The sequence below is a fragment of the Quercus suber genome, unplaced genomic scaffold (genome assembly GCF_002906115.3).
Source record: "Quercus suber isolate HL8 unplaced genomic scaffold, Cork oak 2.0 scaffold_535, whole genome shotgun sequence".
Taxonomy (NCBI): Eukaryota; Viridiplantae; Streptophyta; class Magnoliopsida; order Fagales; family Fagaceae; genus Quercus; species Quercus suber.
The window spans coordinates 518,211-535,492 of record NW_027069983.1 but is presented as its reverse complement, the minus strand read 5'-3'; the positions used below and the strand labels follow the sequence as shown (position 1 = coordinate 535,492).

Sequence of the window (17,282 nt, the reverse complement as noted above, 5' to 3'; positions counted from 1 at the left end):
GTAATCAATGAACATAACATAGTAAGAGTAGCCAAATAGACATGAAATGGGAGCATGACCCCAAACATCAGAATGCACAATTTGAAGCATAGAAGTAGATTAAATATCATGTTTATTCAAAGGAAATATGTGCATCTTTGCATTAATACAAGATGTACAAGAAGAGCAACACTTATAAATCTTATTGAAAGTAAAAGCATGATCTTCAGATTGTATAGCAAAATGAAGAAGTTATGTGCTTGGATGTCCAAGCCTTTTGTGCCAAAGTGAGATTTGAGCAAAATTAATAGAAGATAAGGCAGAAGTAAGTGGAGATTGATGAACTTGAGAAGTAATGTAAGTAGTGGAAGTGGATGAGTTTGATGACAGAAAAGATGATGCAGGAATAGGATAGACACCACCTTTACTCAATCCTTTGTAAAGGATTTTCCCTAAAAGTAAATCTTGGATAGAAAATCTATATGCATCAAAAGAGTAGAATGCATTGTTTTGTAAACAAAGCTTATGGACAGATAGAATGTTTGAAGCAAGATTAGGAACTCTAAGTATACCATCAAGCTTAAGCTTATGAGGTGATGTACACAACTCATCATTGCCAATATGAGTAACAAGCAGCTCCTGGCCATTCCCAACAGTTATTGTCTCAATAGCTGAAGTAGGCTGTTGTTGCAAGGAAAGATTAGCAAGATCAAGTGTCACATGATTAGAACATCCAATATCTGTAAGCCAACCATTAGCTCCATGAACCTTAGCAGAATTAGCTACCATTGTAGCAAGCTTTGATGGGGCATGCTTGCCTTGAAAAGCAAAGTCCATCCTATGATAGCAATCAAGAGCCACATGTCCATTCTTTCCACAGATCTGACATTGTGGTCTTTGAGTTTGTCCCTAAAATCCTTGTCCTAGAGGTCTTACCTGACCAGATTGAGATTGATTGTATTAAGAGAGGTTGGTGTTGAAATTTTCATTTGAGGAACTGGTATTATAACCACCACTACTAAAATTTCCTCTATTTCCACCTCCACGGCCTATTTGATTGTTTTGCCTACCTCTTCCTCTAGCAAACCCTTAAGATTGGTAATTTGCAGCCACTGCCATGGATGTTGCATCAACTATACTAGATCTCTTCTTGATAGTCCTCTATTCAGCATTGAGAAGAGTATTAAGCTCTTCAACTGAAATAACGTCACTACGAGTTCTTATAGTAGAACTAAATGAGTCATACTCTGATGGCAAACAATTAAGAGCAACAAGAAGCAAATCTTCATCATCAGGAACAATTGATACATCGGCCAATTTTTCTTAAATTTGCTTGATTTTCTGAAAATATACATCAATGGATTCTATTCCTTTCTTGACAGCATTCAACTTGTTTCTAAGGCTTATCACACTAGACCAAGAAATTGAAGCAAATCGTTTCTCCAAAACTTTCCAAAGACCTCTACCAAATTTCTGTCCTACAGTGAGAGCAAGAACAGAAGGAGAAAGTGTTGAGTTGAGAAATGTGAACAAGGCTTGTTCACAATTCTTCCAACTAAGAAAAGCAAATTGATCTCTGTTGTAAAATTGCCCAAGGAATCCCTTCAAGAACTGATCTGGTGCTATAGTAGTCTCATCAATAGCAACAACCATAGAATAAGTCTCCAAAATTACATCAATTTGATGCTTTCAAACAATGCAGTTTGAGTAATCTAGCTTAACAGTCATCATAGATAACATATTTGACAGCAGTAACATTAAGGGATTGATGTGAGTAATGGAATTAGCCATTGTAGGTACTGTGGTTGAAGTGGAAGATGAGGTTAAAAAAAAATGTGGATTTACTAACGCCATGGAAGCAAAGCTCTGATACCATGAACAAGGGAGTAAAAATAGAGAGAAATTGATTAAGGGGGAAAATAGAAAAGGATTTCTATTATTTCATCAAATGGATAAATCAGTTACATCATTGAGCTCTGCTATGCTTATATACATAAAACACACAGAGAGATAGGAGCTTAAATCACGAAAGTAGTTATAACAAAGTTTTAACTAATTAACCACCATTTACACATGTGAAATAACTACACTTAGAGACTAAATATCTAACTAAATCAAACACTGCGTTTTGGCCTTGAACATAGACAAGCTAAGACAAACCCCACTATCTATCTACCTCCAAAAAAACCTTAGACCCAAAATTTTGGGGTCAGCCATTCTATTCTATCCAAAGTCAAGAAACAGTCTAGCTAAACCTCACCAACTTTACAAGGAAAAAAGAAAAGGCTAAAAAATTGACGACTTTGAGTCCAGAATATATTGTGTAACTATCCAAGTAAGTACAACAATAGTAGCTCACAATAGGACATCCTAGATTGAAGGCAAGACAGATAAGACAAGGTACAATAAAAGAAGATGACATGAAAATGGAAAATAAAGATTAAGATTACGGAGTAGATGATGCATTAGCATTCAACATCAACAGAGTAGAAGAATAAGTATATGTGTTAGCGATAAGGAATTGATGATGATGATGAAGGTGGGGTTTGTGAGAGAGAAACCAACTACACCCATTGGAGCCAGTTCTAGGAATCCTCGAAATCCTCAAAAATAACATCATCGAGTTGAAGAGAGAGAGAGAGAATGGGAGGTTTGGCGTTTTGGGTAGTCGAGGAAGAGGGGAGGCGGTGAGGAGAGTCAAAGCGGTGAAAATAGCCAAATAGCATATTTTTGCAAACTATGTTGCAATCTACTACTGTTTCGAAAATATGTAGGGATCTACCACTTTTTGGGTACTCGAGTTTAGTGAAATCGAGTTTTCCATGGTACTGAACTCGAGTACCAAAAAAAAATTTCCAACAAATTTGAAGTATGTTTTTTCAAAGAACTCGAGTTTTTGGAACTCGAGTATCACAGCAAACTCAAGTTTCAAAAGGTGATAGATTCCTACATATTTCCAAAACAGTGGTAGATTACTAATTTGTTTTGCTAAATAGTGGTAGTGGGTCATTTTCGCCGAGTCAAAACTATAATAAACAGTGCCAAAAAAAAAAAAAAAAATCAAAAAGTGTTTAATTTATGACGAGGGCGAACCCCTGCCACATGCTTAACCATTACTACTCTCAAAATATACAAAACTAAAACATAAAACTTTAAGCTTATAATCGCTACTCTTTTTAAGGCAATGCGGTGGTCATTGGTGAATGGTGACATGCACACTTGTAGTTTTACATTGTACACCATGCCATCACTTTTCTTCTTCTTTTTTTTGAAAAAAAAAAAGGTAGCCCTATCAAACCCAACCAATGTGTTAATTGATGACATTGACAATTAAAGTAAATAGAGCATGGCCTCCAAATTGATTTTTTAGCCAAAATAGTTAGCTCTAGAATATAATAATGGACCAAGTTTGGTTGTAGAGCCAATAAAGAAATTAACATAATTATATATTTTGAAAATTTTATAGTTAAATTGCATTTTCTTTATGTTTTTAACAAGCATGTCAAAAATTTTGTATTAATCAAATGTTATTTACTATTCAATTCATAAACTTTATTTTTTATGCATAATTTTATATTACAAAAAATTGAATTTTAAACATTTGATTGATGATATAAATGTTGATATTTGATCTTCTAGAAATTTTGCAAACATAGAGTGTATAAGAATAAAGTTATATATTATAGTAAATTTGTCAAAATTCACATCCAAATAAAAAAAGGGTAAACTACATAGTTGGTCCCTATCGTTTACACCATAGTTGGTCTCTAATCTTTCACTTGTATCGATTTGGTCCATAACCTTTTAGTGCCGTATCAATTTGATCTCTGCCGTTATCTACTTGGATGGAAAAAATCTGATGTATTAAACAGAGTAATAAAAAATCATTTTTCATGTCATCTCAATTGCTAACTATATAGCCATGTTAGATTTTTAAAAAAATTAAAAAATAAATAAATAAAAACTCAAATTTGCTCACGTGAGATCAAATTTGGGGAAAAATTCTAAAATCCCTAAAAGTCCCTCTCATCATATTATCCTCTCCTCTCAACACGCTTCAAAATTTTCTTTAATTTTTTTTCCTCTTGCATTCACTTTCTCAGAATCCAAACAAAACTCTGTCAGACTCACACCGTGAACATCTTGATTGTTCTTTCAATATTTCACTTTAAACCATCATTTCGACATTCTTCTTTGTCGAATCTCTTTCTTTGAAGCCTTTTTGGTGATCGATTGGAGTTGCAGTAGTTTGCTTTGAGTGAAAGTCTCTGAAGTGAAATGGGTGTGAGTTCTCTTCTGAGATAAGTAAGAGATCAATTTTAGTTTTCTCATAATTTCTTATGAATCTATGGCCAAAGATTAACCGAGACAAGAAGAATGCAAGGGCCTACTTCTAATAGTGCTACAGTTGCTACATAGAACTCATTGTTTTACATCGCTTCACAACAAATCTCACGTCCTAGGTAGTGCTCAAGATTGTCTATAATCTATATTACTTGCTAGATAAAATTGGCGTAAGGGTACATAAATGAGGGAGATGTAATTTGATGAGATGGAGAGTTAGGGTTTTCCCAAAAGTTGATCTAACGTGGGAATAACAAATTTGGATTTTTTTTTTTTTTAATTTAATGTGATGCTACGGTTGGCATGGCATGTAGAAATTTTTTTTATTACTCTGTTTGACACGTCAAATTTTTCTATCCAAAAGGATAACAGAAGGGACCAAATTGACATAACACTGAAAGGTTAGAGACCAAATTGATACAATTAAAAGGTCAAGGATCAAATTAACATATTGTATAAAGGATAGGAACCATGTAATTTACCCAATAAAAAAATATTGAGTGAAATTGTAACAATTGATTATAACCAAATTTTGTAGCCAAATTTTGTCCATAATGTAATTATAGATCACAAAAGGGCTTTCACATCTACTTAGAGTTGTGTATTGCTATTCAAAAATTTGCTAAAAAGACTCCAATACTAGGTAAAAATACATGGTAGTATTGGTATTAAATTAAAATTTTCTTCAATAAATTATAAACATTAATGTGGCATGACAAATAAATTATACCTGCAAAATCACTAGAATATAGGATGTGACATGGGAGCATACATGGTGTTTGATGGAGAAAACCTAGGCAGGATGAGCACTAACTAGGTTAAATTGGCACTGAATGAAGGCATTTGGCCATCTCTAATGAGATGGCATCAATGATGAGAAAGAAGGGGGGATGGGGGTGTATAATTTTAATTTTGTGGGATCATCTCAAAGTTCTTAGGGCATAGTTTTTTATAATGTTGTACATCACCTGGAAGGACTGCATAGCTTATTGTTAGGTCTGACTTTCAAACTTGTTGAAGCAATTAGAGCGTTTTGCATTCAAGTTGTATAAACTTGTGTCATAGAGACCCGATTTCAGTTCTACATATCAGTTTGGACGTAGTGTCTTGGAAACATAATTTTTGTTCTTCATATCAATTTGCATATCAAACATCTAAACCTTTAGAAGTTTAGACATCTGATTCGAATCTTTAGAGGTTAGGATATCTTTAATTTAGGAATGGCTTATTCGAACAATGTTTATGTTATATAGAAATTGTGCTTTAAAAACACAATTTCAATTCTTCATATCAGTTTAAATATCAGACATCCAACCCTTTAAGATTTGGATATCTCTAATACAAAAATTCAATAGTATTCATTTTATATTGAAATCATGTTATAGAAGTTCACATTATAAAAACTGAATTCTTGAATTATACTCAAGGAAGAGGATATCGTACCATACCGGTGGGTACAATTGATATGTACCATACCAGTACGTGCATTGGTACCGAAACTCCAACGTTTTGTACTGGTTTAAATATCAGGCGTACCGACCGATTTCGGGCGTTTTGGTCAGTATAGAAAAAAACCTTCTTTTTTTTTTTTTTTTTAGTTTTGTAATTTTCAAATTTTTGTAAGGGCAGAATGGTAACTTATTTGTATTATTTGTTTTCTTAGTATGCAGTGAACAATTAAGTTTTCTATTTTTTATATTGTGTTTTTTTTTTCTTTTAGTTGATGCTAAAATCTAAAACCATGAATAATTTGTTCTGAGTTGAAGTAATGTTCTATAGTAAACTTTTATTTATTTATTCATATAAATATATATATATATATATATATATTTATAAATATAAAGAATAGCGGTAAGCCCAAAACGGTATACTGGTATTGATCGATACCGAAATATATTGTTCTATTGGCCAAACCAGTACAACCTCCGATACGGAATTGACTCCCTTGATTTTACTTCTTCGACTTTACAAGAGAATTTACATTAGTTTATAACTATACAAGGAGAGGAATTATAGGGGTAGTTAATTGCATAATTAAATCCAAATCTAAATAGAGTGATTTTAGGGAGAGATATTATAGGAGTAATTACATATTTTAATTCAAAGTTGAATGGAGGAGAGATTTAAGGGAGAGATTTGTGGAACTGTTACTATTACTACGCAGGTATGTGAGCTAGATTTGTAAGATGTGAAACACATATGAGTTTGGATAATTAGACATCCATCTTTAAGGTAAAAATACAATCTTATTCATGCTATATATAAATAATGTCTTAAAAACATGATTTCAATTCAACATATCATGTTATACAAAAATCATTTCTTAGAAACGCCATTTCAATTATCCATATTAGTTTGAATATCAAACATCAAAACCTTTAATTTTTGGATATCTCTATTTTTTTAAGTTCAAGAACCCAAAACTAAATTCTCTTTTTTTTTTTTTTTTTTTTTTTGATTTGATAACTAATGAGCAAAGAAACAGATGAGCACCAAGGGGGAAAAAAACCGCAAGGCACAACATAAAAATATTAAAAAATATTAAAAAATATTTAGAAAAAACGTAAAAAAAAAGTTGAACAAAATGACAAAAAAGGAAAGAAGCAGCAGAAGAATAATGAAAGTTGCTCTGGGGGTAGTTTTGTTCAAAATACCTAGTATTGTTTTCCCTTATATTTTTTTCCCAAATTTGGGAGATCGAGTTTTGGTGGGCCGGAGAGAAAACTCCTCGGCCCCATCATTTTATCTCCTTCAAAATCACTCTAATTAAACACCATTCTCATCCAAAATTTCTCCTATTTTCTCTTCTTTATTTTCCATCCCCCAGTTTTCATCCCAACCAAATGGACCCTTAGTGATAGTATATTTGCACAATGGGTGATTCCCAACAAGGGCTTATATATATAATAATTTTTTTGATAAATAACAAGGGCATATATTAAGCTCAAGCAAAATAAGGTTGACCCTTGTTGAGTATTGAAGAAAAATAGTCCAAGCGCTTATTGAGTTACCTAGAGGTATAGGGATTTGTTCATTTTTCAATATATCTGATTTTTACCCATTTTATGGAAATCCAATTCAGTCCAACAAAAATTTGGTGATCTTGAAATTTCATCGAACTCTATCCCTGCCAACATAATTGATGTCCTTGACATGAGAAATATCACAGCTATTCATATTCAGTATCTCGTCAATGGGAAAGAAACTAGAATAGGAAGATACTTGGACAAAAAGTAGAAGAATTATGGAAGCTTGATATAAAGCAGTGGAGGATAATTGTGGTCAAAATCATATGGCATAGGCAAAGCTAATTGGCCTCAAAAAATTTACGACTATTATTCTTGAGAAACACCAACATAATAGATATCATGAAATTTCAATGTCTTGTGAAAGACTAAAGAATAAAAGTATATGGAATTTCAAGATGGTCAAGCCTGAAAACATAATTTCCGAGACAAAGTCAATTACTTTGAATATATATTTTACTTCAGAAAAAAGGAATTTATATTTTAGTTCTTGCTATAGAAAAAAGGCTTGCAAGCGTAAGAAGAGTGCTAGAGTGAATTTAGATCATTTTTAATATAAGCCTTTTGAGCTTTTTCTGAAATAGTGAATGATCCTGTGATTGGTGAATGAGTCCCAAGTCCTAAACCTTAGCTAAGTGGAGTCCCTCACTATACTATTAAGGAGGTTAAGTATGTTGCTCTGCTCAAGTGAGTAATTCCTTGAGTTCTATCCCAATCTCCTTTACTTTTTTTGTATTTCTCCACTACTACTATAGTAGCTGAGAAGATATACAAGCGGCTTATCTGGGAAGGAAAAAGGGAAGGGAAAAGCAGTAACATGGAACCTATGAATTGAAATTTTAAATTCACCAAAAGGGATAAGAAAAATTACATCAATTTCTCCAACGCAATCCAAATATAGACAATCCAAGTAAATGAGCCAAATATCTTTGGCTTCCAATTATATATGTTAAACAATATAGTATAAAATAGACAATCCAAATATGCAAAGATAAAAAGAAGTTTCTTGGGCCTTGATAGAAGCCAAATATCTTTGACATCCAGTGTTCATTTTGGTGCAATGTTTTAGTCTCAAAGAGAAAAAAAACAGTTAGTGGACAGAGTGCCCCCGCTATGCTCAACCATTCGCTTCTTTTATCAGCTTCATAAACTCTTCATCAGTGCTCTTAAGCATCAGTGGCAAAGGGACTTCCACTCCACTCTGCAGAACCTCCACATGCCTAGGCTTTATCCTCTTCTCCAAACTAAAAGCAAAATACTGAGGAAACTCTTTCAATTCCTCCAACTTCTTCTCCATCACCCCAGCAAAGTACTCAAACTTGGGCTTAAAATTTTTCTCTATACTGAAAGTGAACAATGCTGGGCACCTCAAAACCATATCCACAGCCTCATCCTTTGAGAGCCCCAAAGTCTCCAAATACTTCAGCTTGGGAATAAGGGTGTTCTCTACACTAGAAACCAACAAGACTGAGTCATGGTAAGCCAAGGCCTCCAAGTCCTTGAACCCAATTCTCTGAAGGTAATACAAAGCTGGTTTGAGCTGGTCTCTCACACTAGAAGCAAGCAATCGTGGGCACTTGTTGATGACCACTCTAAATCTATTTTCTGGGACTCTAAGATATTGTGAGAGAAAATTGAAAACTGGGATAAGGTCAGTTTTGACATTAGAGGTGAGAATTCTGGGACACATGCCAAAGATCCTTGGGAAGTCCTTTTGTTGAATCCCATTGGATTGGAGGAAGGAGATGATGGAGTGGATGGATTCTAGAGTAGCTGAGTGAAGAGAAGGGTTTTGGGACAAGGCCTTACCTGAGTCAACACCCATAATTTCAAGGCAGAGGATTTTTTCTTTGATTTGGAAGGAGAGGTTTGCATGAGTTGGTGTATAGAGTGGGTGATTTTGAAGAAGGCTTTTGGGTTTTGCAGCCAAGTTGGTGTTTAGTTGTTGGCAATTTGGTGGTGGGAATGATGGCTTCTGAGGAGAGAAGCAGAGGGAGGAGTGTAGTGCTGTTGCTCCTGGAGCTGGCATGGTGTTCCAACAGTGTTCTGTGAGTTTGTGGCCGTGTGGGAAAGGGAGTGAGTGAGAGAGAGAGCCTGTTGAATGAGATGTCATCCGGTTGGTTTTATTTTTTGCATGTGGTAGTGGCACGTGGCAGATTGCTTGAAAATAATTGGTTAAGATTGGATTTCAAAGATTGTACAAGCATAAAGCAATAGATCTACATCACATCCCCAATAAACCCCTAACTTGTTTTGTTTTGTTTTTTTTTTTTTTTTTGGGTAAATACGAAATACCCCTAACTTGTTTAACCAAGCCTTTTTTACCTTCTTGAACTAATTCCTTCTTGAACTAAAGAAAACATACCCTCAAGTCCTTTATCAAAAATACAGAAACAAACGAAAGCAACCAAATTTACCTTTACTTCCCACTCCCGCCTCTTCAACTTCAACTGCTGCTTAAACTTCTTGATGAAATCATCAGTCTTGGCATCCACTTCTTAATCCTCAGTTACACTAACCTTCCCTTCCCTCAATGTGACAGGCCTGCGAGCCTCAACAACTTTAATATCATCCTCTTGAAAGTGTAAAAATGCAGACTTACACTCCCAGAGTTCTTCATCTTCCTTGCCAGGAGCTTTGTTGCTTCCTCCACAGAAGCTGGCTTTGTATCAGACTTGCTTCTACTAACATCGGCTCCCTTTTTATCAGGCTGTATATCTCATCTAGGCTCTGTTCCTCTTCTTGTTGTTCTTCTTCTTCATTTTCTTGACGGGGTTGCTGAAAGGTGTAATGGGTGTCTGATCTTTCTACCTTAAACTTCCCGGAAGATTTGTTTCCCTTTGTAGAAATTATTATATGTATCTGTTTTGGAGATTGCTTTCTTTGTTGAAGAACGTACATAGTGGATATGCCTATACTGTGTACGTGACATTTAAAGCTAATTGATTACAGCAGAGGATGGAAACGTGAATCTTGTCAATTATATGGATGAGAATTGTCTGATCATTAACAGCCGTAAAATGTTCTTTGTTGTTGTGATTGTTAGTGTCTACAGTCTACTGAAATCTTGAAATAATGGTGCTTGTGCTTATATATATGTAGAGAGATTTAGCATGAATTTGCAGGAGTTAGAAAATTACATGTAGCAACCTTAGATGTGATGGATTTCTAGTTATTGGTGTTTCAATTGCAATATCCATTTTCCATTCAGCTACATACTGACAATATGGAGGTGGGCTAGCTCAAATTTGCTGTTAAATTGCCAGTCTAGTTGAAGGTGCAAGCTTACCAGATGCATGCTATCATACTCATCTAAACAAATTCAGTAATCTAAACTATGGAAAAATAAAATTTTGGAAGTGAAATTTATAATCCAGTAAGTTTTCCGCTTAAGATAAATAAGCCTCCAATTCGCGATTATAGCACTAACTCCAACTTTCAGAAACATTAAAGGTAGTTAGCAGCCCAAGCTGGCGAAAAGTAAAGAAAAAATTTTCTCCAATTATCATGCGATGGTACAGTAGTATAAACTAGTCTATTTGCTTGCATCAAAAAAGAACTTTGTCCACTTGCAATGATGTTAAATGCTTCCTTGTAGCAAAACAAGACTGAATTAGATAGTAGACAAAGGAAAAATTTTAGTTGAACATTAAACTATCTGGAACAAAATTTAATTCAATTGTGTAGATCAGTGTAAAAGGTATGTATCTTAGAAAAATAACTTTCTTTTGTTAAGGTTTCCAAAAAAAAAAAAAAAACAAAAACAAAACAAAATCTTCGATTAGAATATATATATATACATATATACATCAAAAGATCTTCGGTCAAAATACACTTCCCCACTAGGGGTTCTTTTAATCTAACTCCAAAAACACAAAGCCTGCAATGTCTCTTTGTCATCTTGGGCACTCATAAAATATGGCTTCCACCATTTGTAGGTCATTGACTTCATAACCTTTTACACATGCAATACTTGTTCTTCAATTGATGGAGAAATTCTTATTGCCCTTGGACTTACATTTGACCAAAGATTTTCATGTCAAGATCTTTGTTTCTCAATGTTGTAACAAAATTGGCCAACATGGTCATGCAAGCTTCCTGCAAACAAAATGGAAAGTTTAAGGAAAAATTCTGAACCATTTTTTGGTAAACATGAGTGCCAAAAAGATCTCACCTCCATCGAATTCTAAACCCTTTTTTTTCATAATTCAATAATTAGGGATGGGGGAATTTGAACCCTGGATCTTTTCATTGGAAACACCATGAGATGCCAACCAGTTGAGCTACAAGTCTCTTGGCCATTTAGCGCTAAATTGTTTTTTACACTCCACTTCTTTAATCACCTTGAAATTCTAGTACTTGGGAGACTTTTTAAGTATGGTTTAGTGTTTAATGGGAATAAAATGAAAATAGGCCTCAAGCCAGAATGCCACATGGTGAGATCCAGAGTATAGAACAGAAAATTCTTTGTGCCAAATCCAGTAATTGAACCTGAAGCATCATAATAAGAAGTGAAATAATCATACCTATGAGAAGGATTCCATTGAAATCAACATAAAATGAATTTGATCTTTTTTTTTTAAACGAGACAAGTTTCCTAGATGATACATCCTCAATCAACCAATTCAAACCATTTGAACTTCACAATTCATAACTAGCAGTATGAATAAAGGATGTGCTTGGATTAACCAAAATAAAGCTCCAATAAGCAGATTGATCCAAATGACCAAAAAGGTATCTCCCCAATCAATCCACAATAAACCGATTTGAACCCCAAAACGCAAATTCATTAACATTCAAGACTGGACTAGGGCTAGCAAAAACAGATGAAAACTATTGACATCAAGTTATTTTACTTGCCTAGTAACTCTCATGTACTTTAACGAGTTTACAACACCAACTTTAAACCATGCCTCTTAAGTCAAGTCATACACAATCAAGTAAAACAGCCATGTCCAATCTGATAACTTCTATCAAATTCTTCAACAATTCTAAGATAGACAATTGGAAAAACAATAACTTTCTGACCAGTTGACTTTTATATAAGCTTCGTTTTTCCCTTAATAGATCCAAAACTAAATCTATTCCTGCCATTTTTGGTACCTTCTATCCTAAAACCAATCACAAAGACAGAAACTTTCTTATCTTTTTACCATACCCAGTAAGGAAAAAAAAAATCAACTTGCTGGGTTTTCTCTTATTTTCTTGAGAAAATTATGGGGTTTGGTTTGAAAGACAAACACAAATCTGCGTGTATAAATAGTAAACTGATCTCTCTTTTTTTTGTGTTTATAAATATTAAATAAATTCTCAAGAAACGCATCAGAGTAAGAGAAAGCAAAGGACACCAGAGTGAAGAGATGACTGTTGTATTGACTATATGAGTAGAAAGAAGGAAAGACTATATTTACATTTATATAAATACATTAAAAATGAAGAAAAAGAAAAAGAAACCAGAAAGAAAGGGAAGAATTTAATTAAATAGTAAAAGAAAGAAAGCTTAAAGCTTACATCTTTGAGCGTTGAAGAACATAAGAGCCATGTGGAGGGCAAGGGCGTAGTTGTCAAGGGGAGGATGTGCATGGCAGTGGCGTGGGAGGGTCTTGATGATAAGCCTACGTCCACCCTGCCAGCCCATCAGACGTCCCTCACATTCATAAGCTTTCACGACTTTGAGGAATGCCACCTCCTACCTCTACCGACCATGATGCCTATGTCTTCATCACCTCCACCCTCTTCTCTTTTTCCCTTTCCTCTCTGGCAGAACACACTATCGTTAATGGTAAGACCAAAGTTTATTTTAGTTTAGTTTGGTTAACCATAGTTAAGATTAAGTTGTTGGCTTTTAAATCAGGTGGCATATTCTACACCATTGATTTCTTCCTTTTAAATCCGAGCCTTTAAATGGAACCCCTCCATTTCACTTTGAAATGGAGGGGATCCGGATCCAAAAGACACTTCTCATGGAATACTATGATTTTTGGTTATGCTCAGGCTTGGCATAACTAGAGTTTAAAAGACACTTGTTAATAGCATATACAAAAATTCTCACTAGGGTTTTGAACCACAAACATCAGGCTCATTCCTAGGGTTTCAATACTATTGCGCTATCACCTGAACCCCACCAAGTAAAGAATTGAAATCAGACAAGTAACCTGGGTTTCTGATTTGTGCAGTTAAGGCCTTTAATGTTTTGCATATCTCTGATGCTCTAGGATGTGCAGGACTATCAGAGAGAAAAGCATGAATCTCATTTCTGAGTTCTATCCAGCTGCAGCCTGGTTGCTTCTCCACTCTACTCTTTTTCATCAGTACCCTGACTCTCTCAACCTCCTCCCAACTAGCAGACTCAGCATGCATATTTGACAAGAGCACATAATTTGAAGTTTTTTGGGGTTCAAGTTCTAAAAGCTTCTCAGCTGCATGTCTACCAAGTTCTAGATTCCGGTGTATCCGGGAAGCTCCAAGCAATGCACCCCATATTCCAGCATTCACTTTGATCTTCATTCCCCTCACCATGTTGAAGGCTTCTTCTAACCTCCCCGCTCGGCCAAGCAAATCAACCACACAAGCATAGTGCTCAGCCAAAGGTTCAACACTGTATACTTCAGACATGCTTTTAAACAATTCTAAACCATGATCAACTAGCCCAGCATGACTACATGCAGACAATACTCCAACAAAGGTGACTGGATCAGGAGCTACCCCATCAACGAGCATCTTTTCAAAGAGCTTTACAGCTTCTTTGCCGTACCCATTTAAAGCAAACCCAGCAATCAAAGAATTCCAAGATACAACATCAACATTATCGATATCTATGAACACAAGTTCAGCATCAAAGACCCTCCCACTTTTAGCATACATGATGATCAGAGCATTGCTAACATATAAATCATTCACATAGCCACTTTTTACAACCAGATGGTGAATTTGCTTCCCAACTTGCAAAGCTGCAAGATTGGCACATGCACTTAGTCCACAAGCAAAAGTTGATTGATCAGGTTTCTTTCCTTCCTGCCCCATCAACATGAAACTCTTCAGTGCATCCAAATATAGCCCATTTTGCATAAAACCTGTAATCAGAGAATTCCATGAAACTGTATTCCTTTGACCCATCTCCTCAAATATTTTAATTGCTTTATCCATCTGTCCCACTTGAGCATAACCAACAATCATAGTATTCCATGAAACCATGTCCCTATTGACCATTTGTCTAAATATACAGTGAGCATTGTCCATTCTCCCACACTGAGCATAACCTGAAATCATTGTGTTCCAACAAACAATATCATGGGTGGCAATCTGACAAAATAGTTGACTAGCTTCATCCATCCTTTTGCTTTGTACATATCCAGAGATCATTGCTGTTTGGGCCACAGTATTTTTGTAAGGCATGCAGTTAAGATATTCACGTGCTTCATCAATCTTACCAACCCGAACAAACCCATTAATCATTGTAGTCCATGATACAGAATCCCTCTCAGGCATTTCCATAAATAGCCTCTTAGCCTCATCAATTTGACAGTTCTGAACATATGCTGCAATCATTGCATTCCAAGAAACCACATTTCTACTTGGCATCTGATCAAAAAGTGTCCTAGCCTTAACTATCTCACCATTTCGTGCAAACCCAGATAACATAGTAACCCACGAAACAACATTTGGGTTCGGAATCTTTTTAAAAAAATGCCAAGCAGAATCCAAATCACCAACCTCAACAAACCCGTCCACCATCATATTCCAAGAAACCACATTCCTCTCGTCCATTTCTTCAAAAAACTGCAACCCCAAACGCATTTCCCCGTTTTGAGTATAACCTGCTAGCATTGAATTCCATGAAACTAAATCCTTGACAGGCATCTTATCAAACAATTTCTTGGCATCATCAAAGCTCCCCTTCTTTGCATAACCGGAAATCATTGCATTCCAACAAACACTGTCTCGCTTATCAGTAAGCAAATCAAATAGCTTTCTAGCCTTTTCAAGCTCCCCATTTCGCGAAAAGTAAGTGATCATTAAAGACCAGGAAAAGCGGTCTCTTTTAGGCATTTTATCAAAAAGTTGAGAAGCTTCCTCAACCTTGTCATTGTGCAGATAACCAGCAATCACAGAGTTCCAAGAAACCAAGTTTGGGTGAGGCATTTCATCAAACAGCCGACGTGCTTCACCTAGTCTACCGTTCTTCATATAAGCCGAGATCATGGAGTTGTAGCTTACAGTATTCTTTAGTTTCATTAGTGAAAAAAGTTTAACGGCTTCTTTAATCCGACCCGACTTACCCAATTGGGTAATCTTCAGATTCTGGTTAAACACATGGCTTCCTTTCTCACCTATCAACCTGAGCGTCATAGCTCCTTCAGAGTTCAGCCACTTGCACAAGCAATCCCTGTGAATTTTTTTTTTTTTTTTGCCACCAAGGTCCTTGAGCCTAATCAAGTCATGGATGGCACATAAGGCCACCCATGTTTAAACAACAAGAAACCCACTAGCAATAGGACTTGCTCAATTTTATTAGCAATAATATTAAGTCCAAAATTCGATTCGATGGGTATAAAATGAAGAGCAGGGAAACTGAAACCAAACTAAACAAAGGGTAATGTAGAAGGGAGTAAAATTGGTAAATAGCTAAAAAGAAGCTTTGCTATGAATGGTCAACGAGAGCCTTGACCAAGTCAGTCCGGTTGAGAATCAAGGAGACCACCTGAGTTTCTACAGTGGTTGTTGGTGGGTGGGTGGCGCAATGGTAGCTGGTGAGAGAAGTGGCCCGTACGACGATGGGGACTTCGCGTGAGGGTGGTGGTGGCAGCAGAGACTGTGAGGTTGAGACTTGAGACAGAGCAGATGGGGAGGAGGGTAAGGTCGGTGGGAGAAGAGTGTGCGCGCGTGTTTTTGAGAAAGAAAAAGGAAAACGGGGGCTAGAGATTTGTAGTAAATAGTAAAAACTGTGACTTAACTGACTACTGTTGGCGCTGAAGATTGTCAGCTAACGAGTGAGTGTTTTTTGAGCGAAGTTTGTTTGAATTTTTTTTTTTTTTTTTTTTGGATGAGCGGAGTTTGTTAGACTTTGTGTTACAACTTACAATCTCGTCACTTTTGTTTTGTTTTGTTTTTTGTTTTTTTTTTTTTAAATCCATTTTTACCACAACACGCATCCCGTGTCCTATGGAGATTAGGAAAATATTTTTGGCAAAAATCCAAGTTATGTGAATTATCATATTCATCAATTATATATATATATATATTATGAAATCATTTTCATCAATAAACTTTATCTTTTTTCCATTTTTATCCACATATTATGATTCTTGCAAATTTGATAGCCGACAATATTGACTTCTGAGGAATGTAAAAATTAAATTTAAAAAAAAAAAATATATTTGTGACAAAAACCCTTGAGGATCAAAATAACAAATGAACTAAATTTAAAAGGTGCAATTTAAACTTCTGTCAACATTTTACGATGACTTAGAAGTAGCCAATAATCTGTAGATTCTGTACCTCCCATTGCCATAAAAGGACTTATTCCACTCTTTGCGGACTCAACCTATGAGGGTAAAGTTTGGAATTGGAGCCCGCTGTGAAACACGTTTATCTTAGAAGGGAAAAGATAGAAGGAAAAAGGCAAGAAAAACAAATACTTTACGGGAATTATCCACTCCAACTTTAATCTAAAAACATCATGAACACCTATATCTCAACAAAAAACAAATTCCTTTTTTATTTTTTTGGTTGATAATCCGTTAGTTACATTGGAGGAAAGGAGATTTTATCTCAAAATATTTCTATTGAAAACACCAAAAGGTGCCAACAAAATTCCAATTAAGAACACAGATTCACAAGTCATACTATACAATTGTTTGGCACATAAACAATTCGAACACTTCACAATAAGCTTTTAACAACTAATAATAAACGCCAAAATGCTCAGACCAA

At 35.3% G+C, this 17,282-nt stretch overlaps 2 protein-coding genes across 4 annotated transcripts; both read right to left on the bottom strand.

The window, feature by feature from the left end:
- Nucleotides 1-8,162: 8,162 nt before the first annotated feature.
- LOC112032944 (transcription termination factor MTEF1, chloroplastic) lies at nt 8,163-9,436 on the bottom strand. The gene has a single exon (XM_024065709.2). It carries the CDS (start codon nt 9,376-9,378, stop codon nt 8,467-8,469), a length of 912 nt encoding a protein of 303 aa, XP_023921477.1. The 5' UTR covers nt 9,379-9,436; the 3' UTR covers nt 8,163-8,466.
- A 1,567-nt stretch (nt 9,437-11,003) lies between these two features.
- LOC112032956 (pentatricopeptide repeat-containing protein At4g02750) lies at nt 11,004-16,360 on the bottom strand. Of its 3 annotated transcripts, XM_024065721.2 has the most exons (4): nt 13,505-16,360; nt 12,861-13,106; nt 11,524-11,840; nt 11,007-11,447 (listed from the first exon to the last, which is right to left on the bottom strand). In XM_024065721.2, the coding sequence occupies exons 1-2, from the start codon at nt 15,696-15,698 to the stop codon at nt 13,072-13,074; spliced, it is 2,229 nt and encodes a 742-aa protein (XP_023921489.1). In that variant the 5' UTR covers nt 15,699-16,360; the 3' UTR covers nt 11,007-11,447; nt 11,524-11,840; nt 12,861-13,071. The 3 variants fall into 3 exon arrangements, with proteins under 3 accessions (XP_065620051.1, XP_065620052.1, XP_023921489.1); XM_065763979.1 differs by having other exon boundaries at nt 11,004-11,447; nt 12,861-16,360; XM_065763980.1 differs by lacking the exon at nt 11,524-11,840 and having other exon boundaries at nt 11,004-11,447; nt 12,861-16,360.
- Nucleotides 16,361-17,282: the final 922 nt, after the last annotated feature.